The sequence below is a fragment of the Capra hircus genome, chromosome 1 (genome assembly GCF_001704415.2).
Source record: "Capra hircus breed San Clemente chromosome 1, ASM170441v1, whole genome shotgun sequence".
NCBI lineage: Eukaryota > Metazoa > Chordata > Mammalia > Artiodactyla > Bovidae > Capra > Capra hircus.
The window spans coordinates 78,339,744-78,366,176 of NC_030808.1; the positions used below are offsets into that span (position 1 = coordinate 78,339,744).

Here is a 26,433-nt window from a genome sequence, read left to right on the forward strand (position 1 = left end):
TAAAAGAGGCTCCCACTTGGAAGCACTTTCTAGTTTGTAATTGACAGGAGTACTTTGGAAACCATTTTCTTGACACAAAATAATAATGGTTTAAAAAAAAAACAGTGACACAATTATTTAGAACCTGCCAGATGAGACCCTCTAAAAACTTTTCAAAGTAATCATGCTTCTCTTTGTATCAATGAAGAAGCTAAAAAGAGAGTATGTTCACTGATTTATCTCATAGTCGATGACCAACCCAGTAACATGGTGCTGAGAGGATGTAATGGGGTGGAGAGAGAACAGAATCTGGAATCAGTAGGCTCGCTGCTTATGGGAGCTATGAGTAGTAGCGGTGGTGGAGTGGGGAGTCCCTTAATCACTCAGTTCCTCTATTTCTTCATATACCAAATGGAAACAAACACATTGCTTGGTAGGGCTGCTTCGAGCTTAGGGCTTCACTGGTGGCTCAGGTGGTAAATAATCTGCCTCCAGTGTAAGAGACCTGGGTTCAATCCCTGGGTTGGGACGATCTCCTGGAGAAGGGAATGGCAACCCGCTCCAGTACTCTTAACTAGAGAATTCCACGGACAGAGGAGCCTGGTGGGCTATAGTCCATGGGATTGCAGAGTCGGACACGACTGAGCAGCTATCTGTTTCTTTCTTTGTCTAGCTTAAATGATATAAAAAATACAATATAAAAGTGCTTTACAAAGCATTATATGTTAGTTGTAATCATGTAGCAATAATGATAAACTGGGTAGCACTGGAAATTAGATGCAAGAGCCTGATTCCCAGGCAAGCTGAGATGCCTAAGTGACAGAATGTCAGAGTTGGATAATATTTCTGAAATCTAATCTCATAGTCCAATGAATGCTTGAATACCTATCACCACTTCCCCAAAAAGGGATTATTGGGCTTTGTCCTAGGCTCATCCAAATATTTCCTCTGTCACTTAAACATGTTAATTTATTATATGGAATGTAATTTTTCCAGCTTCCCCTCACTTGCTTTTGTTGCTAACTTTGGAATAATACATATTAAGTCAAATTTCTTTTTGACATGGCAGTTCTCCAATGGGTTTCAAGGCTCTAGGTTTTCTTTTCTCCGCTCCTTCAACTGTAGCTCAAATAGTGGTTTCCAGTTTTCTAAGCCTCTTAGTCTAAGTCCTCTAGACATGCTCATTTATCCTTTGTTCTTATTAGTATAGAAAAGAAATAGACCATCTTTCCATTGTTTGGGGCATTTTGCTTCTACTCATGCACATCCATGGGACCTCCATCTTGCTCTCAATTAAGGAGATACATAGTACCAAATATACTGATGTGGTTTCATCAATAAAGTAATCATAGCAATGCCCATCTGAATCTTTCTTTTTTTTTTAATTTTCATTTTTACTTTATTTTACTTTATAATACTGTATTGGTTTTGCCATACATCGACATGAATCTTTCTTATCTTATGGCTTGATTCATGCCAGGTCCCCACTGCCTCACGTATTTTACTCTTGTCCAACATTCCTTTGAAGCAATAAAGGCTACTTCCCCTAGAACCAACTTCTGGCTTCATGCAAAAACTCTCAGTATGGCTCACTAAGAATACTCAAGAGATAAGCAAAAACAAAACTTAGATAAATGCCAAGTTTTGTGAAGAGAATTTACCTAGTGCTGTCTAAAGGCATAGGAATTCTTCAAATAGCTAAACAATTCTAAGACTCACACACTTCAGTCCTTTTTTTTTTTTTTTAAGAAAGAATAAGACAACACCATGCAAACACTGCCAAGATAATTACAGCTTCATGCTTCAAAATAAGCGGGTAGATATTTTCAGCCCATCCTCAGATACATTACATTATTCACTTCCAGATATTCTGTATTCCAAGATTATTGCCTTCTGCCTTAGGGTCTGTGCAGCCAGAATATCATTATTTTTGAGGGAGTCATGCTATAGTCACAGGCTGAAATATGGAACCTCTCACTTACAACACCTTTTCTCTTTCAAAATGAATGAAAGCACAAAACTTAGAGGCTCTGGGTATACCAACCAACATGGAGAACACCTGGATACATTCACAGACATGGCTGAAGGATATCTAGAGACAAACTCAACTGTCCTTTACAGTCAGTTCAGTCGCTCAGTAGTGTCTGATTCTTTGCGACCTCATGAACCACAGCATGCCAGGCCTCCCTGTCTATCACCAACTCCTGGAGGCCACCCAAACCCATCTCCATTGAGTCGGTGATGCCATCCAACCATCTCATCCTCTGTCGTCCCCTATTTTCCCCTCAAAAATACCTGAAAAATATAAGCTCTGATTAGGGCTTCCCAGGTGGAGCTGGTGGTAAAGAACCCACCTTCCAATACAGGCAACATAAGAGTTGCGGGTTCAATCGCTGGGTCAGGAAGATCCCCTGGAGGGGGAAATGGCAACCCACTCCAGTATTCTTGCCTGGGAAATCCCATGGACAGAGGAGGCTGGCAGGCTCTGGTCCATAGGGTTTCAAAGAGTTGGACAGGATTGAAGTGACTTAGCACACATGTATTAGCTCCAATGCTGGCCACTAGCCCTCTTAAGTTTCACAATTTTCTAGCAATAACTTTCTCCCTCATTAGTTTCAATATCTGTTTAAAATATCCCCCCTCTATTTTAAGTTCTGAACTTCACCTTAAATTATAATAATTCATAGTTCATTACCCACTTGTTCTTTCTGTGTATCTACCCCTGGCACTGAGAGTCTCTTCTAGCATAAACACGGTCTTCTAGTTGCCCAGGGAAACAGGTTGCTCCAAGATGCAAGCACTTGAAACAAGGCCTGTAGCCTTGCAAATGATTTGAGCTACAGATCTGTTGTGTGGTTAACTGAATTAAAAGATAACTTCTACTTCAACTTTCTTCTATATTTCCTCTCTCTCCCCTACAAAATAGTGTTCAAGGCCTATTCAAGTACACCCCTGTTAATAGAAAGACACTTGGGAATCTGATACAGCCAAAATTCAAGTCCAGTTTAGTTCAGTTCAGTCGCTCAGTCGTGTCCGACTCTTTGCGACCCATGAATCGCAGCACGCCAGGCCTCCCTGTCCATCACCATCTTCCAGAGTTCACTCAAACTCATGTCCATTGAATCGGTGATGCCATCCAGCCATCTCATCCTCTGTCATCCCCTTCTCCTCCTGCCCCCAATCCCTCCCAGCATTAGAGTCTTTTCCAATGAGTCAACTCTTCCCATGAGGTGGCCAAAGTACTGGAGTTTCTGCTTTAGCATCATTCTTTCCAAAGAACACCCAGGGCTGATCTCCTTTAGGATGGACTGGTTGGATCTCCTCGCAGTTCAAGGGACTCTCAAGAGTCTTCTCCAACACCACAGTTCAAAAGCATCAATTCTTCAGTGCTCAGCTTTCTTCACAGTCCAACTCTTGCATCCATACATGACCACTGGAAAAACCATAGCCTTGACTAGACGGACCTTTGTTGGCAAAGTGATGTCTCTGCTTTTGAATATGCTATCTAGGTTGGTCATAACTTTTCTTCCAAGGAGTAGGCGTCTTTTAATTTCAAGTCCAGTAGATGCAAAATGTTCAGAACATGAAAGACTACCTTCCCTTCAAAGATCGGGACTGATCATACTGCTCTCTTATGGTTCATCTTTGGTAGCATTTAGCTAATACTGTAATGTAACAGTTACAGTTTTTGATGAAGATGGAAAAGGAGGGGCAATGTAACATTAAAACTAGCACCTTTTTGGATGAAATCATTATAAAAAATTCAGCTGAGATCAGTTGAAGGTTCTAGCTTGTAATATTTTATCAAGAAATGGCTTGAGAAAATGAGATGAGTTGTAGCTATCAGTGATTTGCTTCCTTTGAGGTCAACAGCCAACTCATGTGGTTGATAGAGCGGTATTAGGTGGGCTGTCTCTCCAGAGTATGTATCTGAGCCATGGCAAAAAGTCTATGCTTAGTCACACCAGTTAATTCAGGAGTTAAAGACAGTCAAAGTATATTGCCAGTGACAACTAAGTCAGAGCTACAGAAGCCCTGGGAAAGAGGTAAGAGACAGGAGTAGTTAACTACAGGGAAAGCTTACATCTTTTTGCAATGGTAATGAATCAGAATGAACTTAAGATGAGACGAGTAAGTCCAAATCCAAAAAGTTATGCTGTGTAACTTGAACTCATTGAGTCTCTCTCAATCTTGGTTTCTTCATCAGAAAAAGAAAAACATCATTTTTATTGTAGTTGTTCAGTTGCTCAGTCATGTCCAACTCTTTGCAACCCCATGGACTGCAGCACGCCAAGCTTCCCTGTCCTTCACTATCTCCCAGAGTTTGCTCAAACTCATGTCCATTGAGTCGGTGATGCAATCCCACCATCTCATCCTCTGTCGCCCCCTTCTCCTCCTACCCTCAATCTTTCCCAGCATCAGGGTCTTTTCCAATGAGTTGGCTCTTTACATCAGGTCGTGATCAGGTCTATCAGTCAGACCATGACTGTGAATAGCCTTTTTAAACTTGGAGAGCTTTAGGTAAACATCAGCTTTGGTCATCACCACCACAATGCTTATCATCTCACCAACAAAAGAAAGGGTATGTGTCCAGTAAAAAATAAAGAAGCAGATACATAAGAAAGAGGAATTTTCAAACAGTCAAATTTAGAAGACACAGAAATGATTCTTTACTCCTCCTGCCCAAGAAGGGAGTGTTAAGATAATTCATTTATGGCAATTCCCTAGTGGTCCCATAGTTAGGGCTCTATTGCTTCCACACCAGGGAGCACAGATTTGATCCCTGGTTGAAGAACCAAGATCCTACATGCCACACAGCATGTATATAAAAAGATAATTCATCTATGGCAGGCTTCAATACTTTTGGGGGGAGAAAGGGTGTAGTACTGTGTAGTTATATTATCTCTAGTTGTTATAATCTGAAATGAGTCTGCCCTCCTCACAGTATCTTTACATCAATCTACCTGTTTCAAACTAATTTGCTGACATAATGACAGTTCACTCTAAATACTTCAGCATTTGCTCCTGACAACAAGGATACTGTCTTATACACCAATGCCATTACCATACCCACAAAATTGACACTGATATTTTATTATCTAATATATAGTTCATATTTAAATTTCTTAACCTCTCCCCAAATGCCCTGATTTTTGGTCCAGATCCAATCAAGATGTATGCCCTGCATTTGAATGACATGTATTTTTCATCTTCTTTAATCTTAAATAGTCTAACACTGACATTTTTAAAGAATTCAAGACAATTGTCTTTAAGAATGGCATATCATCTAAATTTGTCTATCTCCTAATGGTTAGATTCAGGTTACATATTTCCACAAGACTATTACATAGACAATGTTGTATACTTTCTACTACATCATATCAGCTGGCACATGTCAGTTTGTCCCAGTATTGGTGATGCTAAGTTTCATCACTTGCATTAAGAAAGTTTCCAAACTCTATTTGTGAAGGTATCTTTTCTCCTTTGTACTCAAGTCATCCATGAGGTGACCTTTGGATATCCCTTCCCTACTCTGAACATACCATAATTATAGTTCATTAAAGAAAGAAAACATGATAAACCTGATGGGAAACTCCACAATGAAAAACAAAACAAAAAACCAAATATATTCATAAATTTTTCCACTTAAGGGAAAAGAAACTAGGAGTTGCACAGAGAAAAACCAACATGACCACAGGGGAACCTTTTCCATTGATGCCATTTATTTACATTTTGTTCCCCCCACTCACTGGTATAGCTCACAAGCTAATAGGAGATCTTTGACATGAAAGCTCTTCATGACCTTCAGCAAATCAGCTATAGTGACAATGAAAATTTCAGCATTAAATAGGCAAAGTGATAGAAAAAGTGAGCAGCTGAGCTAAGGCTGGCAATGTTAATGCAAGAGTGAGAAATTCTTTTAAGGTGGTGATTAACAATGCTATTTCCAGCCCAGAATGGAACTAAGGTAAAATTCTGATAGAAAACAAGAGATGACTCTTATTCATCTCTCTTGGGTCAGGCCCTTCTCTTGCAAACACATGGTACATAGCCTTCTTCCCCTCATCTTCAGACAGACTTAACTCTGTCTTTTATGCTCACATAGTGTCTCTGGCAGACCCAACACAGTGCTGCACTCCTTGCCACACTGATATCCCTAACATGCTTGCCTCTCTCCCATCCTTCCCCGGAACTTGTGGGCTCCCTGAGGGCAGAGATCCTGCATCTCGTTGTCCCTGGCACCCAGCACAGAGGCAGGTGTGAATGTGCTCGTGAAATATTTAATGTTTAAAGAATAGAAGAGTAAACCACAGTCCTGTTAACTCATCCTTTGCTTCCTGCTTTTACCTACCATGAGAGGTAGAAAAGGCATTCTGGCTTTGGAAACCATAGTCCTAACCACATTTCATGAAATAGTTCTCATAACCTTTTATCTCAACGTGTGGGACTCATTACATAAGATAAAATACTCGGTATTTAGGCTATTGGTTCTAGCCTACCTCTCTAACTTATTTCCCAATATCTTGTTCCTTCCCACATGGATGCTTCACTCCAGTGATTTTATTCCCTTTTATGTTAAAATTCTACTCATCAGAAATGACATCACTTCTCTACTATCACTGCACTTCCAAGTCTCTATTACCATAATTTAAAAAACAACAAAAAGTTTATCTACTCTATAAACACTTTCCATTCCTGCCTCATAATTTGCTGTCTCTTTCTTCTATACCCTCAGAGGAATTTGGCTGAACTTTGAATAACTTACTTGTCACTTTCTGCCTTGCCTTATAATTAAATGCCACATTGTATACATCCTCTATTAGACAATAAGCTTCTTTAAATATGAGACCCATGTCTCTCTTGTTTCATGTGCATTTAACACCTACCCAGCAGAGTGGCCTGCACATAATAGGTTGTTCATCGGTGGATGTTTTCCATATAAAGTAATTTTCCTTAAATCATCCGGGTCTCAATTTATATTTTCTATATAGTTTCTATATCTATGTAGTTCATTCTATCTACTTGGTGGTGCTAGTGGTAAAGAACCTGCCTGCAAGTGCAGGAGAAACAGGAGACACAAATTTGATCCCTGGGTCAAGAAGAATCCCTGGAGGAGGAAACGGTAACCCACAGCGGTATTCTTGCCTGGAGAATCCCATGGACAGAGGAGCCTAGCAGGCTACAGTTCATAGGGTCACCAAGAGTCGGATAAGACTGAAGTGACTTAACACGAACATAGAAGAGAATACCTTCTCTTATTTTCCATTTGTCCAAAGCTAATCTCCTCCATAAAACCTTTCTTAAATATCCAGACTAAACTTTGGAAGGGATGGATATGTTTATTACCTGAATTGCTGTGATGGCAAAACACATGTATCCATACATCCAAATCCACCAAATTATATACATTAATTATGTGAAGTTCTTTGTGTACTTCAATAAAGCTGTGGGAAAAGCTTTTAGAAGAAAAAAAAAATGTATAGACCTGGATTTTAATCCATTAGTGGATTTTAATCCACTCCTGCAACTTATTAGCTGTTGATATTGGGCAGATTACTTAACATTTCTGAGCCTTGGTTTTCTAATCTGGAAATAATAATACCATTTACTTCACAGGATTATAGCTTTTTCCGTAAGGATGAAATGAACAAATTCTTATAAAGTGCATGTTATAGAATAGTCCTGCCATATTGTAAGCACTCAATAAAACTTAATCATTATTCCACATTCCCTCTCATGGTTTATAACATTTATTTGGCAATAATTATTTATCAATTGGTGACATATGTTCTAGTTTTGCTTGGAACTCAATTTAAAATCAATCATTATTAATGGATTTTTAATGGGCATATCTTGTTTTCTTAAGTAAGGCATGGGATAACTTTGATTATTGAGTATATTTCTACATGCCAAGAACTTGACTAAGTGTTTTCTATAAATACTTCATTCAATACTCACAGTAACAGTATAAAACAGCCATTATTTCCATGTTATAAATACAGCAAAACAAAATGATGTAGAGGGTAAACAATTTGTTTGTATTGTCTAAGCTAGAAAGTAGTAGAGCTGGGACAGTTCTTGAAGGCAAAGATAGTATTTAATTATATGTTTCCCAGAGTACTTATTATATATTCATTAATACAGTCACAACCTATGGTCAATGTTGTTTATTTCTATCTATTCTGTTGCTATGATAATTGAAGCATACATATTTGGCATGTTAGCATTTTTGTTTTTGATATACCTTAATACAGATAATAAAGGGCCTTATTTTTCACTTTTAATAAACTTTTTTCAAACATTATCTTAGGTTGCAATATAAGATCTTCTCCCATATCAATGACAAGAGCACTACATACTTTTAGTGTATTTCAATATAACTAGAGACTTTTTTTTTTTATACTATTCTCTATCCATTTGTGCTAGGCTTCCCAGGTGGCTCAGTGGGTAAATAGTCCACCTGCAATGCAGGAGACACAGGAGATGTGAGTTCAATTGCTGGGTTGGGAAGATTTCTTGGAGGAGGGCATGGCAATCCACTTCAGTATTATTGCCTGGCAAATCCCATGGACAGAGGAGCCTGGCAGGCTACAGTCCACAGAGCTGGACACGACTAAAGCACCTGAGCACACAGCACACAGACGCACTTGTGCTAGTCTCTGTCAACTTACATTTAACTTTTAGCTTTGTACACTTCTCTGCATTAATGATGTTTCTATAGTGAACTTACTATGAAAGAAACACTAAATAACATTTGCTTCACACTCTTGATTTAGGAAAAGGGGCTGAGGCAGTGGAGGGACAGGCCAGTATGTTTAGCTGGTGGAAGGCAGAAAAGGAATCAGAATGACTCTTTATCCCCACTATTATGCTCTTTTAACTAAGATACACTGTCTCCTGAATACAAATAAATGCCACATTTTTCATATTCTAATCCAGTCCATTTATGATGTGGGTTTGGACCAGTGCCCTCAGTTTACCTGTTATTAAATATTCTCAAATAAGAAGTGGGAAGACATAGAAAATATCTGAATAAGTAAAAGTCCTGGGCAATTTTCCCACCTCTCTGCCTTTGTTCCTACTGCTCCCCAAATGTAATATCCTCTCTCTAGAAGCTCTTAGAGCAGGGTTACTCAGAATGGTGGATGGATGCCTAGTTGACTAAGATACTCTGTGAAGAGACAAGTTCAGAAGCAGACAGTATTTATAAAATATTATAGCAGCTTAATAGAGTAATTTATTCCTATTAAATATAACAATGCTAAAACTCTCTCTTCCAATTTGTATTCTTTTTACTTCATTTTCTTAGTAACTAATTTTAATTATACTCTGTGGAGATATGGATCTCCAACAGATTAGGGAGGAAACAGAAAATTTGAAAGGCACTGCTTTAACAAGTCCAGGTTCAAGAGCCATTAATTCTTCTCAAAAGCATTCCTAATGTTCTTGATGCAGAGAGCGTTTACATTTTATAACATTTGACCTAGTCCCTCTTATAACTCTACCTAGTATACCTAGACTATCAATTATTTGTGTGCTTTTTTGCCTTTTCTGAATAATTCCAACCTCCTTGAGGACAGGTTATGTATTTTTAATACCTCATAATTGGCATTCAGAGAAGGCGATGGCACCCCACTCTAGTACTCTTGCCTGGAAAACCCCATGGATGGAGGAGCCTGGTAGACTGCAGTCCATGGGGTTGCAAAGAGTCGGACACGACTGAGTGACTTCACTTTCACTTTTCACTTTCATGCATTGGAGAAGGAAACGGCAACCCACTCCAGTGTTCTTGCCTGGAGAATCCCAGGGATAGGGGAGCCTGGTGGGCTGCCATCTATGGGGTCGCACAGAGTCGGACACAACTGAAGGGACCTGGCAGCAGCAGCAGCAATTGGCATATAATTTATAAATTGACATTACACTAATGGACTGGATGGATTAACCATTGATAATTATTCACAGGTTTTGAGGAGAAGTAAAAACAAAACAAAACAAAAACAAAGAGATAAACTCTTCCTAAGTAGGGGAAAAAAATTAAGAGCAAAGAGTTTAGATACCACCCAATTCCCATCTTGTAAATGAATGTCTTCCATTTTCCTGAACCCACACAGAAACCCTATCTCTGCCTAATGAGAAGCTAATAAATTGTCAAATATTAACTTTTAAAATAAAATTTGAATTCAAGAAACTCTGCATAACTCCTGAAATTTTAGTCCAAGCTAAACAGATATCACATTTACAGCAGTTTCACAAAGCAGTATCCAGAATACTCAGGTGTGTGCACATGCGTACAAACTCCAATGCATCAAGACTCAAAGCCTCTACCAGTGGAGCTGATACTATTCCTAATTACTGATTAAGGAAAACAGAACAGAACCTTTACTTCAGAAGTCAGTCCTAGACCCCACTCACCGAAGTACTCATCGGCGGGTGGATTTTCCATGTCATACAGCATCTTCTTGGTCAGGTGCTCGAGCTCATCTTCAGGGCGGAATGAGGAGGGTGCAGCTGGAGGTCCCATGGACCCTGTTGGTCCACCCTGAAAGGCAGAAAACAGAGAGTTCTTTAAGGGCAATCTAGACATCAACCAAGGCAACCAGGTAGTGTTTGCATTGGACAGAGCTATTAGGAGGCCTGGGTTTAGGATTGATTGGTTTTATCAGCTATTCAAGGTCTGACCTTGAAAGTACCACTTTATTCACTTGCCTTATCTAGATAAGCCATCTATCAGGCTTTAGAAATTCAGGTTTATAAAGAATAGAGCTGCATTTCATTCAATAATTGCAAGTAGTCACTATGTGCCAGTTGTATATTTGTGAAAAAAAAAAAAAAGATGAATATATTCAGTCTCTTCCCTTATGCAGCTTACAGTCAAGCAAGAGATATAGGCACCCTAATAATTAACGATAAAGTGATTATAGAAAGTGCACAACTGGGGCACAAAGGGGACTCTGGCATGAGAGGAAGAATTCCAGAGGAGAGGTGTCAGCACAGATTAGGACTTATTCAGCTGAAGGAGAGGAAACATACGGGTTGAAGTATCTTACATTTAGGTGAGGAAAAAACCAGGTGGCTTAGGAGCTCCTGGCAGTTGTATATTTTGAGACCATATGTAAAGCTTGAGATAAGATAGAAGATGAATATTATTGGATACATGGCGTCCAGAATGTGAAGGAACTTGTGTTCCAGTTAAGGAGGTTAAGTGCCCCCCACGCCCCCACCCCACTAGACCACTCCTGCACTGCAAACAAACATATCAAACGAGAAAGTAAATCACCAGCATTAAACGCTGGATTGGTGTTCAACAGATGGATGCACCTGGATGAAAGCAACGTGAGGGAATCAAGGGTCAAGTGAAAGAATACTTGAGGTGATCAGCCAAGAACCTACCAGATGCAAAATAGCTTGCGCTATGTAAATAAGAGGGAATTTCTTTTATTTTCCTTTGCCTATAATCTAACTTTGACCATTCCCGATAGCATACCCCAGTATCTTCAACCAAAGTATTAAAAACAGAAAGATTGTTATAAGTTTAGAAATAACAGTGATGATGTTCCCCGTGGCTAAGGGAAATAACTGAGATAGGGAATGCAATTCCTTGATGTTTATCCAGTCTTAAAATTGTTGACCAAGTTTCTCCTTTCACGAATAGTTTACAAGAATCAATTCAACAAAATCTGAAGCTGCATATTCATTCACACATTGTCTTTACTATATCAAATGAGTTCTTGGATGTGAAAATCCCTCGAAGTACATATCCCTGTACAAAAGTTTCATTATTATATTACCAGAATTTATTTCAACAACCAAGAGGGCTATTAATTATTTGTGTTATGTCTAAGGCATGAAATACCTTCTAAACTAAATATACGTGAAATTGTTGCTCAGTACCTATTTGACCTTTTACTCTAAAATTATCTTTCATCTGGAACCTACAGAATCATTACCTCACTACTCATTGTGAGGTAAAGAAATTGATGCCCCAAAAGATCAGGGCAGGGCTAATTAAGGTAAAGCCAGGACAAGAGCCCACCTTAGATTTACTCATTTATCCTAAGAACATTAAATATTAATCTCAGGGCCTTCTCTAAACTGCAAACAATGTTTGTCCTATACGGTTAGTGTGAGGTTAAAGAAGCTCTTGACTCATTCACATTTCTTTAGCTTATTAGTTTATCCACACGTTTTTACAGGGTCTATTTGTGTACCCTCCACAAAGATAAGGATGTGTTAGACACAGTCTTTGCCTTTGAGCGGACTTGAGTCCAGTGAGGGTGAGAAACACACACAAATGATTCTTTACAAAAAGCACACTATATTGGTGGGGATATATGCAGATATGAACATTGGAGTGATTTGCTAGTACTATTAAATTTCAAATTGCTCATCTATGCTATCAACTTTACGGAAACTTTACAGAAATATTCCTATAAGAACATAGAGTTACTGTGGCCAGTGACAGTGAAGGAATCTATGGCACAGCAGTGGCACTACGGTTGGAGACAGTGCTTTAACAAAGCGAGCCTGTGAACCTTTCTGAACTTCAGACCTTCTTCTGTAAAATGGGCTTGGGAATGCTACCTCACAGTCTGTGAGAATTAAGATAACTCGATTCTTGGGCTTCCCTGGTGGCTCAGTGGTAAAGAATCTGCCTGCAATGCCGGAGACACAGGAGACGTGAGTTCAATTCCTGGATCAGGAAGATCCCCTGGTGCAGGAAATGGCAACCCACTCCAGTATTCTTGCTGGCAAAATCCCATGGACAGAGGAGCCTTGTGGGCTACAGTCCATGGGTTTACAGAGAGTTGGACACAACTGATGTGACTGAGGATTCATGCAGGCAACTTGATTTTCATGCTAAATAGGGCTTAACGACTACTTTCAAGCCATGGTAACAAAGGGACTCTGGATCCCCCAACCTGCCTCAGAGGGAAAGGACTATCCCCGTACAGGTGACAACAATGAAGACGAGATAGGAAAATTATCTATATTCTTTTTTTTTTTTTTTTTTTGCCGGTCTGCAATTAAGAGAGAACTTACACACCAAATTTGGTATCACCTGGCTCTAAAACTCTATGCATTTTTTTAAACCAAGCATTACTTTCCATAGAGAAAAATGCTAGAAAAGCATGAAATGTTAATGGTGGTGGCTGTTTTAATTTAAATCAACAGCTAGTAAAGAAAATCTCATAATTCCTGTTTCCAGCCCAACCCTCAGAGAATGGACACAATTTATCATTGTTTGGCCCTAATATCTCCTTGCTTTCCTTTTCATATAAACAAAGAAAGAGAACCAAGTTTGTCCTCTGTAAATCTAAGCCAGCAGTTCAGATTCTACCTTTAAGAACATACATTTCAAGCAGAGGTCTAATTTCAAAATACTTACCATGATAGTGTTTCACCAATTTTGAGGGGAAAAAATGTGTCTATTATTTCTTTTATTCTACAAATACTCCTTCCTATTTGTTTTTGATACTGTTTCTGAAGTAACAGATTTGGAAAGTTTCTTTTCTTTTAGATTCTAATCTCATATAATGGCATCCTGGAATCTTAGTATTTCTTTTGAATAGAGTGTTTTCCCGCATAGTTCAGTTGGTAAAGAATCTCCCAGCAATGTGGGAGACCTGGGTTCGATTCATGGGTTGGGAAGATCCCCTGGAGAAGGAAATGACAACCCACCCCAGTATCCTTGCCTGGAGAGTCCCATGGACAGTGGAGTCTACAGTCCATGGCGTCGCAAGAGTTAGACATGACTTAAGACGATCTTTCTTTCTTCTTATGACTAAAGACCCCAAGAGATCATCTCTTTCAGTGTTTCTGGGTCTTTTTTGGCTATAGAGCTCTCCACATGTGCTGTCTCCAGTGGGTAATGCTCAAAATCTGTGGAAACATACTGGTAAAACCTCAAGTTCTTCCCAGTTGTCTCTCATACTCAGAAAAATACAGCTCAGGACTTTCTTCAAGGTTCAAGTCTCAAAGTAGAAGTTTATAGTACTTTTCTCATTGGGATGAAGCGACCCCTTTCAATTTCTGTCTTGCTTAGAACTCAACACATCCTAGGAAAAAATTAATAACTGTCTGATTCATTTTTTTTACTAAGCAGTTTCTAAAATTGTGTCTGGGCAATAGACCACAATTGAAAATTTTTAAGTAGGGGTGAGAGAGGGCTGGCAAGGTGTGTGATGCATTTTTGCTTTTTATGTCTTCAAAAGTAGAAATGTGAATAGTATCAGCGGAATACTCATTGTGACATAATAATTCCTTGTGTCTATATGACCTTTCTCAAAGTGCCTGCTTCCACATATATGTAATCACAAATGTTTATACAACAGGCTTGTGTGATATATGATCCCTTTTTGTGGATGAGGAACCTGAGGCTCAGAGAAGGTAACTGAGCAACTTTGTGTGAAGTACCAGCTCTGAAAGATAGCAGAGCCCTGACTGAGACCAGGTGTGTTTCGGCTCCACTTGAAACCTCTCTGGGCTTCGACACTGTTGTGTCTGAGCACTTATAGCTCTATTATTCTATAGTCATTTGGATTTTAATCTATTGATTGTATTATTTAATAAGCAAACATGTCTTTCAGAATGGAGGCTTACTGCTAAATAGTGAAACAAAAGCAATGCAAAACAAGTGTAAACACAGTCTTTAACCTTTTCTAGGGAAAAGACATTCTTATAAGTATCAATATTAATCACTAACATGTGTGTTCTTTGAAATGCCTGCACCTCCTAGTAAAGGTGAAAAAAAATTACATGATCCACAGATGAGTTATTGAGAAGTAAACTTCAGAGAACTCTTTCAAAATTCTCTTAACATACTTTTCCTAAGGAAATGCCAAGTGCTAAGCACTATCATTATAAAGTCAAATTATTCAGGATTCATGCCTCTTGACAACTCAGTTTAGGAAGAAAGAGACATGAAAATAGGCAATTACAGTAAAGTGTAAGTACGAAAAAACAAGTATGAATTCAGTGTTCTGAGAGAGCAGAACACTGCCAGAAAGGAGGTGACTATTTAGTTTGAGATTAAAGGATAAACTGGATTTCACCAGGTGAAAAACAGGGAAGACAAAGCCGGGGAGGGGGGGAAGGGGGCGAGAGAAAGAAAGAAAAGGAGAAAGAAAAGAGAGAGAAAGAAAAAAAGAAAAGGAAAAAGGAGAAAAAAAGTAAAGATATTGCAAGAACACTATGCACAAAAGACCAAACATTCGTAGCAACATTCTTAGCAAAAATGTTAAGAAATAGAGGAAGAACAGAGCTAGGATGAGGCTAGAAAAATGGACTGTGGTCAAACTCAGGACTGTCTCAGGCAACAGACAACCATTAGGAGATGGTTGGATGGCATCACCGACTCGATGGACATGAGTTTGAGCAAGCTCTGAGAGTTGGTGAGGGACAGGGAAGCCTGGTGTGCTGCAGTCCATGGGATCACAAGGAGCCGACTGAACTGAACTGAGGAGATTTAAAATGGTCTCTCTTTTTTTGTCTTTTATATTTTGTCCTACCTCCTTTAAAGAGAATGGGTTGCCTTTCTGGGTGTTGGTATCCTCTGCCAGTGTTCAGAAGTTGTTTTGTTGAAGTTGATCTCAGCATTCAAATGATCTTTTGATGAATTTGTGGGGGAGAAAGTGGTCTCCCCATCCTGTTCCTCCAGTATGCAGGTCAAGAAGCAACAGTTAGAACTGGACATTGAACAACAGACTGGTTCCAAATCGGGAAAGCAGTACGTCAAGACTGCATATTGTCACCCTGCTTATTTAACTTGTATGTAGAGTACATCAAGTGAAACTCTGGGCTGGATGAAGCACAAGCTGGAATCAAGATTGCCAGAAATATCAACAACCTCAGCAAATGACACCCCCCTTATGACAGAAAGCAAAGAAGAACTAAAGAGCCTCCTGATGAAAGTGAAAGAAGAGTGAAAAAGTTAGCTTAAAACTCAACATTCAGAAAACTAAGATCATGGCATCCAGTCCCATCACTTCATGGCAAACAGATGGGGAAATGATGGAAACCGTGAGAGACTATTTTGGGGGGCTCCAAAAATCACTGCAGATGGTGACTGCAGCCATGAAATTAAAAGACGTTTGATCCATGGAAGAAAAGCTATGACCAACCTAGACAGCTTATTAAAAAGCAGAGACATTACTTTACCAACGAAGGTCTGTCTAGTCAAAGTTATTGTTTTTCCAGTGGCCATGTATGGATGTGAGAGTTGGACTATAAAGAAAGCTGAGCACCGAAGAACTGATGCTTTTGAACTGTGGTGTTGAAGAAGACTCTTGAAAGTCTCTTGGACTGCAAGGAGGTCAAACCAGTCAATTCTAAAGGAAATAAACCCAGAATATTTACTGTAAAGACAGATGTTGAAGCTGAAACTCCAATACTTTGGCCACCTGATGCGAAGAACCAACTTATTGGAAAAGACCCTGATGCTTGCAAAGATTGAAGGCAGGAGGAGAAGGGGATGACAGAGGATGAGATGGTTGGACGGCAACACTGGCGCAATGGATGTGAGTTTGAGTAGGCTCTGGGAGTTGGTGATGGACAGGGAAGTCTGGCATACTGTAGTCCATGGGGTCACAAAGAGTCAGACATGACCTGAACTGAACTGAACTGAAAATGGTGGGTTGATTTTACTAAAGTCATGCTTCTGAAATATGTCTTTGGTGAACACCTCAAACACCAAAGCCAATGATTCCTTAAAAATTGCAACCAGACATCATGCTATTTCTGAGCAATTTAATGGTTAATATGCCTGAAAAGAACTGGTATTTACTAAGTAAATTTGCTAACTTCTCACCAAAATGTGTTTCCCCTTCCTTCTGAGCTCATAGCTAGACTATTTTCCATTCTCCCTTGAAGTTAGATATGACCATATGAAAGATAGGAAGGAGGGGAGCTCACTCCTAGAGGAGAATCATCTACTGCCTAGGCTTGCCTGCCTCCAACTTACCGAAGGGAGACTGGACAGATACACACTCAGAAGTTAATGGTTAAAGAGTGATGGGCCAGTGGTTTACAGTCTTTTTATTTATATTTTCCATTTGTCTACAATGAAAACTTTTTCCTTAGACATGAAAAAAAGTTGTTTTTTTTTTTTTCTCCCTGACACAAACATGATAGGAAACAGAAAATGTCCAAGTATCTACATCAGGCTCTTCTCTGCCATGGTTCTTATCTTGCTAGGAGCCCAGCTACTTATCATTTCAGGGAAGGCTTAATATGAATATGGTAGCCAAATTTGGATCTAGGCCCCTGGTAAAGGTTATGGATGACACTGTGAAGAAATAAGGACAGTTTCTGTAAACAAAATGTACATGGACAGAATCTGCTTGTGAGCAAAAAAAACCTCTGCCAGATTAAGAACAACACAAATGGGAGTATCTATCATATTTGTATAGCACTTCATCGTATTTGAAATGTTTTATATTTTCTTACATCAAAACCTATCAAGTACAAAAGACCTATTTATCTCTCTAATCTTAGTTCCACCTTTAACTTGTCCAGTCATTTTGATCAAATCATTTCTATTCCCTGAACCTCAGTATCTTTATGTGTAAAATGGTGTTTTCAAAGATTCCTTTGAGTCTATCACACTTTTATGCCTATAATATGAAAGGGACATAACATTACAGATACTTATAGTGAAATCACAGATACTCATATTGACGGATACTTTGTAGCTTATTAAAAACAGACACACACTGAGTAAGTGGAAACCTCATTATCACAGAGATTTCCACTCACAGGAGGACTTAAGCTACTTATCAGCATCTCCTGAAACAATCTAGAACTTCATTCAGCATTCTGCATCTGACTAAGCAGCTGGCAGGTCACAGGGTTTCTGCAGCCTACAGAACTTTCACTACACATGGGGCATGAAATCAAGAACATACAAAGGTTAACCACGCTTTCCTACCACCACTCCTCCTTGGGCAGAGAAAGCAGAATTCTGTCCCTCCTAAAGCGAAAAGGAAGCATGGCAAACTGCATACACTAAGGTGCAAACAGCAGAGAGCTCCAGGAGAATACCTGCCTCCTTGAATCTTTGTTATCACCAGTTTAATTATTTCAAAACACGTGCTAAGGATCTATGTTACAAAATGGCTACTTAATCCGTCATCATATTAGACTCTGAGTTACTCTGATATTGACCTCAGCATGGGCCATTTTTCTTCCACGAGTCCTTCTCTGATGTTGATTCCCTAGTTACAGAGTGCTGGGTAACTTGAACTTAGTGAAAATCTTAACCTTACCAGAAAAGCACCACCCAGGCAGTTACGACACCAGGAAAAGGCAGCCAAGATATTCAGAGAGATTACATGATAATGAATACTCTATCACTCTGGGTACCAGAGCTGTTCATTTTTCTTGTCCACTTGCAATGATGTACAAGAGGTTCCTTCTCTCAGAGGGAAAATAACTTCAATTATGTGTTCTTGAAAAAAGAAACATTGAAATTATCTTCTTTCAAAAGGTAGAATTAGTCCCATTTTGGAGCTGAAAGCCTGCCAGAAAAAAATATATTTCTGATATTTTTGCTCTTTTTTCTCCCCCTATTTAACTATGTCAAGTTTGCAGTTTGTAATTTCCTGAGGCTGCTTCTACTTTCTGACTCTCACTGAATTATCACACTCTATCCTCAACATCTCACTGCTTAGTCAATGGAGCACCCCTTCAGGCCAAGGGCAGAAGATGGGCTGAACACTCACCCTGCTTCATATTTAAAGCAACGGGTAGGTCACAGAGAAGGAAGGAGCCGGAGAAGAACTACCTATTATCAATTAGAAACCCACAAGTGAAACATTCCTCACGGCTTCACGGGAGCTCTTCCATTCCTAAGGCCCATTTTCTTGGAGAATGAATGGTTAAAGGCACAAAGAAGACCACTAGAAAACTTGGCTTTAAACTTTAGATTCTAGCTTGGAAATCCATGCTAGTTAGTTCCCAACTTTCAAAAACTTGGTTTTCTTATAATCTCTTTTTCATACTCCTTTTCTCATGCCATGTATTGATGCCCCTAAATCACGCTTCTTAGGCCAAATTTGGAGACATAGGCAAGGCCTGATAAGCCTGAATGATAGCATGGTGGAGTTACTGGATGTTACTGAATCCTGGGGAAAGTGCTAAGTGTCCACTAAGGCCCATTGTGTTTGCAAACCAGGGCATTATGGTGAGGTAGCCTGAGCTGAAAGTGGCTTCCCTCCACACCCATCCCTCCCAGCCCCCATGTGTCAGGGTGACCTCAAGAATGCCCCGACTTTGAGCATCCTTATTCCTGGGCCTGACGTCCAGGGCACCATTTCAATTCCCCATGGATTTGTTTCTCCATTAGACTTTTTCATCTATAAACTGGAAGATAATAATATCTAAATCATATGAAGAAGCTTTATGAAATATTAAATGACAGTTACAATTACCAGAAGGGACAACTTACAAACCACTAACTAAGATGGTTTTCTTCTTGGAAGTGGAAGGTTTGTAGAGTAATAGTAACTCTTGAGTCTTCTATTTGTTGATAAATTACTTCAGTCTAATGTAGTCTATTTGAATTTCACATTAATTATTGTAGCGAGAGATGTAATTCCTCAGTCTTTAAAACTATAAACCTTGAAATACCTGACATTTGGTGAAGGTATGCTATGCTGGTTCTCCAAATTGTCACACTGTTGACATCTTAGCCTTTGGCATCAAAGATAAACAGTAAAGCAGAGCTCATGTTTGGTTATTCAGAAGGAAGCAGCCTCCTTCTGTTTTCCTGCCTAGATGAGCTCCAAGCAAAAACGGCATGTCCATGGATGCTCTCCCACTTGGTAGGCTGCTAGGAAAAGTGAAAAGCAGGAGCCCTAGATAGTCAGGGTCAGGAAGAAGGGAAAGCAAAGATCTCTTGCCAACCAGTTTCACAGTTCTCATTTCACTGCTCTTTCTCGCCAGACTCCCATATTCTCCATACTTTTATCCTTTAAGAAGGCAGGCCTTCCTTAAAGGAGAAAGCCAGTGGCCTCTGTGGCAAGTGCTAACATCCCCAGCAAACTGATTCCTGTACAAGGCTAATAGAAACCATTTCCACAGCACTAGAGCTAAAACCTACCTGCATTTCTTTGCTCCATTAATTAGGCTTTTTGTGTGTTATGCAGAAGGGATTTGACTTAACAAAGGCAGGACAATGACAAAACGTTATTTCCATTGGTAATTTTCACCTCAACGAGACTCAACGCATAGAAGTTTGATGAATGGGATGAACTATTATTCAAGGTTGTGTTTTCGAACAAAACCAGGTCTTGGTCTTTGCTGTGCTTCACTAGCACCCGGCAGTGACTTTGGTTGTAAAGATATTTCATCTTTATTTGGTTGCCTGGAACAATGCAAAGGGCTAGTTGCTCCAACATCAGGAAGGAAAGAGTTATGACAATGCACTGCTTTCCCTGCACTGCCCCACAGAAAAGCCATCTTCAGCCAGACATCTTAGTGTTTTTCTTACCAGGGCTTCGGCCTTGACCAGGGATCTAATTCACTAGGGCCTTATCAATTTCTTATTGTTACATATTTAGATTGTTTCACAATTCTAGTCATTGTCATGTTAAAAAAAAAAAGACCGACATTAAAACAGTAATCTTCCCTTGTGGCTTAATAGTAAAGAATCCGCCTGTAATGCAGGAGACAGATTTGATCCCTGGGTTGGGAAGATGCCCTGGAGGAGGGCATGGCAACCCACTCCGGTATTCCTGCCTGGAGAACCCTATGCACAGAGGAGACTGGTGGGCTTACCATCCATAGGATTGCGAAGAGTTGGACATGAATGAAGAGACCGAACATGTATGCTAATAACAAATGTATACAAACATATATGTAGGAGTGCCAGTGTGTTTGTCTCTGTAAGTATAAAGAAAAAAGAGATGCTGGAAAGAAACAAACATGAAAATGTTAACAGCTTATGTTAGGATGATGGATTACTGAGTCAATATTTTTCTTTAATATTTTAAAATTAAATAAATAGAATATAGTAAAAAATGAATGGCCCCTAAAAAATGAACTACTATGCAAGACATGAGATTTCAGTCTCATCTTTAGCATTTTCAGATACAGAGCCAGAAGAGAAAGAACGTGAAGTGGGGACAATTTGCTTTAAAAAAAAAAAAAAGGCACCTAGATTTTCAGTCAGATATGCACAGAAACACTTTCCTACTATACAAGCTGTTTCTATCTAAGTGGGCTTGACAGATGCCTGAACGTGACACAAGGCACTGAAATAACGTGCAAATCAGTTTTCGGTTTTAATATGCAAATATGATGCTTGGCACATCACTTTCCATGGCTGAGGTAAATTTCTGTTTTTGAGTTTTTCGTGGGAAATGCACGCCAGCAAACAAATGGTTAACTCCCCATATTTCACCTAACACAAGGTGGTTTTCATTTGAGTCAGAAAGGTTCTTGCTCAGCGATCCAAGGCACTTTGGATGCAAAGGAAGGGCATGTGTTTTGTTCGGTAACAATACCACTGGCAGCAAACAAGTCCATTCTCTGACAGGTGCACTGATCACATTGGATTTCTGGGCCTCGGCGAGCAGGCAGGCAAAGTGTCTTTGGGAGAATAACCAAGAAAAGGTTTTTTGCTTGACCTGTGAAAATCAAATCAAAGCAGCTCAACATGGTGGAAGATTAGCTTCTGGAGACAAAGAGGAAGGAGTCAAAAGTCCTTGCTTCCAGGGTACTGAAGCAGTGTGGGAAACTGTAGCCTCATGAAATCTACATTAAATTATCCACAAATACTAGTAATTGGGCATTATGGCAATCATCAAGATAATTGAGGTATACTCAACAACTCAATTACTGGAATTGAAATTCCAGTTTAAAGAATTTTTAATTCAGTCAAGAAATCAAGGCACATGAGGGAGAAATAATGAATGAAGCAAAACAGTCTTGGTTGTAACCAGTATGGCTTAGATACTTCAGAGTCTAGGCTCCAAGAGCTGGCTCCCTGCTTAGGCTCAAACTCCACATCGTCTACTCGACTCTTGGGTGACTCAGGGCAAGATGCTTCTTGTTAGTAAATACCAGCTGCTTAAATGGTATCACGGAGTCAAATAGGATTTACCCCCTGAGTTAAATGAGATGGCCCATGGAACTCACTCACTACCAGCACTGACTACGAGCTTATTCTTATCCTTAAAGACATGTTATACCATAACACAGCCATTCCCAAACTTTTACTGGTTTCATGGAAGACAATTTTTCCATGGACTGGGAGGATGTTAGCGATGGGGAGTGGCTGTAAATATAGATGAAGCTTTGCTTGCTCACCCAAGACTTAATTCCTGCTGTGCTGCTTGGTTCCTAACAGGGAATCCCCATTAGGTTGGGAGCCCCTACTGTAATAGATACTATGTGAATACAACAACGGATGTTATGGATTTAGAGGAAAGAGTTTATGGAGGACTGGGGCATGCCAAAAACACACCAGGGAGGGTAAGCTGGCTTTAGGATTCAAAACAAAAGAAGAAAAACCTTTGCATTTTCATGATCCTTTACAGGCAACAAGGAACTCCAGGGCAATACTCACACATGCTACATTTCATTTAATACTTTTCAAGGCAGGAATGTGTGTTTTTTGTACAAAGAAACAACCATGTTAGTGCTTTGTTAAGGGACTTAGTCAAAATCACACCCATAGTAAGTGGAAGAACCAGGAGTTAAACATGAGTCTTTTGATCCAAGCTCAGTGTTTTTCCACTAATTTACAGCTGCCTCTATATATTCATTTAGAAATATGAAACTTACATGATCTGTCATAAAGGTTAATCAAGACAGTCAACCTCACTGATTAAAGCATGATGCTAATTATACCAGAGGTTGGAGACCAATGTGGCCCCATTTACTTTCAGAAACATTGATTGTGGTGTAATGGAGAAAGTGTGGGCTTCAGAAGCAGAAAAAGCTGGTTCAAACACCAAGTTATATTCCTTATTTTGCATAACATTTCACAAGTTTTAAAAAATTTCTCTTAGCCTAAGCATCTTCATCTGTAAATGGGGTCAAGGGGCAGGCAGGGAAGAGGGAATGTTTCCATTTCAGGGCCATTGTGAGTAATACCTAAGGTGATACATGGCATGTGCTAATATTGAACAGGGGCTCATGACTTATATTAAATGCTCACAAACAGTCTGTCAAATGTGAGCTATGGCTGCCTGTCAAATGTGGCAGGAAGGTGGATGAGGGACTGTGAATGACTCATGCCATTCATCAGCACTGCAGCAGAGAGAGAAACAGAGCATGCCCTGACAGCGAGTCTGAAGGCCAGCAACACCGAGTATCTCTAACGGATCAGCAGCTTCGATTCAGATAACAAAGTAATTCTATTGAAGAAACATCCCTTTCCATAAACTCAGAAAGGCAGAAATATATACGTACTGTATGTATTTATTGATTTATAATTGATGAGACTGAAAATAATTAAGGGATCTTGAGTAGTTTAGCAGGGACTAGACAATGTTCAAAATATGTCAACTCATTTAATCACTACAGCAGCCCCATCAGATCAGAGATCCGATTTTACAGATGAGAAAACTGAAGCACAGAGATCACCTTGATGGCACCTGGGAACTTGGAATCTGAACACTGTCATCAATCCAGAAAGTGCATGTTGAAACATCACCCAGCTGCTCAGCTTCTCAACCAATCTACACGTGTTTCAGAGGGATTTTATGACCTATCTACTATGTTTAGGAGGATTTAATCTTGTATTATGTCTTAAACTATCAAGGGAAAGTTCCTTAGTGACAAATATTAACAATTTTCTAATTTACAATGTTGTGTTAGTTTCTGGTGTACAGCAAAGTGGTTGAGTTATATATATGTGTGTGTGTGTGTGTGTGTGTGTGTGTAAATATTCATATTCTTTTTCATTATTGTTTCATATTCTTTTCCATTTTAGTTTATTCCAAGATATTGAATATAGCTCCCTATGCTATATAGGAGGTCCTTATTGTGTATCTCTTTTATATGTAGTAGTTTGTATCTGCTAATCCCAAACTCCGTCCCTGCTTTCCTTACTGGTAACCATCAGTTTGTTTTCTATGTCTGTGAGCCTGTTTCTATTTTATATAGTATGTACATGTATAGTATTTCCTCTGTGTAGAAAGATGGCAACCTAGAAAATAACAAGTGTCCTGGGTCATTCTGATGTAGACCAAATGAGAGACTTAGAGATAGTGCTGGTTTTGGTGTTTTCACTCATGATTCAGCAAAAGTAGAACTTCCCGTCAAAAGATTACTTCCTCTGTCAGTCTCTGATACCAGCTGGAGAGGTAATGCTAAATCTTCAGACAGAAAAAAGAAATGATAGTGAGCACTGTACTGGAGGTAGACAAGGGGAAAAATCAGGTAAATGGTCATTGATACTCTAATACAAAAAACTGGAAGATAATACCAGTCCTGAGTGACCACAGAAAGAATTTTTTTTTCCTGTTGGGTTATAGCACAAGCATGAATAAAATACTATGAAATATTCTATTCTATAAGAACTCAGGCCTCACCAAAATGTGCCACCCTGTAATCTATTTGGGAAGTAACTGTAGATCCCCTGCACTCTCTGAGCATTCCAGAAACAGAAGACACATTAGAGAGGTCATTCAGTGGGAGGTGAATCCCCACATTTATAGTGAGAACACTGAGAGTCAAAGAGGGGAACTGAGTTGTCCCAGGTCACCTAAAAAAGTCAATGGTAGACTACAGAAGGGCTCAAATCAGGAAAGCAGGTCTATTTTGAAACTAGCTCTTTTTTTTTTCCCCCACCATGAAAGATGCACTCAGCACAGTGAAGCATTCTCAGTGCCCTGTAAAGTATGGTCCTTCTTGGCACAAGGTTGGGAGCCCTCATCTCCATTTATGCAGCATTCTGAACTCCCAAGATGGAAGCCACTGTAAAGTGAAAATCATGGTGTTATTCTCGGCCAGCCTACACAGACTGACAGCAGCTGGCACACACAGATGCTGTCCCCAGTGGAGTCTTCAGGCGGTGCTGCTGCCATTCCCCTGCCAGTCTCCCCTTCCTCAACGTAACAAAGGGTGGTTCTCTTGACACTGTGCAGCACCCATGAGCCACTTTCTGTTATAGGTGAGTCCAGAGCCCTAGGCAAGTTGGCCTCAATCTCACCCCTCTCTTTTTGTCTGATCCACTGTTTTCTAATAATGGATCAATACATGCCTCTTAGAAAGAAATACTTCCCTAACAGTGAGAGTTTTCTTGATTCAGGGTCTTATTCAATGCCCAGGGCTTACAATAATACCATTTACAGAGTCACTATTCTATACATGTATTATCTCCTTTAATCTCTGAAATAATCCAACAACATGAGCACTTCTGTTACCTCACTTTACAGATGAAGAAACAGACACAGACATTCTGAAGAGCTTTTCTCAAAGTCACAGAGCTGGTGTGAGAAGGAGCTAGAATTTGTACCCAACCACATGGATTCTTGGAGAAGGCAATGGCACCCCACTCCAGTACTCTTGCCTGGAAAATCCCATGGACAGAGGAGCCTGGTGGGCTGCAGCCCATGGGGTCATGAAGAGTCGGACACAACTGAGCGACTTCACTTTCACTTTTCACTTTCATGCATTGGAGAAGGAAATGGCAACCCACTCCATTATTCTTGCCTGGAGAATCCCAGGGACGGGGGAGCCTGTTGAGCTGCCGTCCATGGGGTCGCAGAGTTGGATACGACTGAAGTGACTTAGCAGCAGCAGCAGCACACTGATTCTAGAAACTGTCTCCCATGTTGTAATAACTAGAGATTAAGACCCAGAAGGATGGGGTTTAAAGCGTCACTCTAATAAGAATGCAGTGGATTTTCTATGATTAAGTGCCATAAACACACAAAAGTTTATTGTTGTAACACCATCATGCATGTCATCATAAACTGTCCATATTTCACCATCTCTGTCATTCTAACTATTCTTCTGTATAAAGTAGGAAGCAAGTTATTAACTGCTTTATTCTTTTTCTAACCAAGAGATATATTGTAGTAACTGACCCAGGTCATTCAGTAGTGTCTTAACCCTCATGACAATGCTGAATGTTATGGACTCAGCTTCCAATGCTTTTTGAATATAAAGTGAGCTTTTAGGAGAACAAGGACAAGATGTTACAGTAAATCAAGCACACTGAGGATCACATTGCTTCACATGAGATGCAACCTGGGAAGTTCTTCATAGCACATAAACTAAACATAACTGAGAAGATGACTGTAAGTAATACATTTATTCAAAGTACAATTGCTGAGTGCCTACTAGCAAGTGTTAGTGCTAAAGAAATTAAAAATATAATTGAGACATGGCCCTATCCTCTAAGAGATGTAGAAGGAAATATTAGACAGCTGGAACTATGCAAAAGTAAAATATCCAAAAATACAATAACCAAAGTCAAATGTTTTAATCAATGCTACCAGA

At 39.6% G+C, this 26,433-nt stretch overlaps 1 protein-coding gene across 7 annotated transcripts in view; it reads right to left on the reverse strand.

Moving 5' to 3' along the window:
- LPP (LIM domain containing preferred translocation partner in lipoma) overlaps positions 1–26,433 on the reverse strand; it is a 739,124-nt gene that overhangs the window by 177,165 nt on the left and 535,526 nt on the right. For all 7 annotated transcript variants that reach the window (XM_018046708.1, XM_018046713.1, XM_018046723.1 and 4 more), the window contains one exon: positions 10,393–10,519. In XM_018046708.1, coding sequence (XP_017902197.1) covers positions 10,393–10,519 — 127 coding nt within the window. The remainder of the gene's footprint in view (positions 1–10,392; positions 10,520–26,433) is intronic.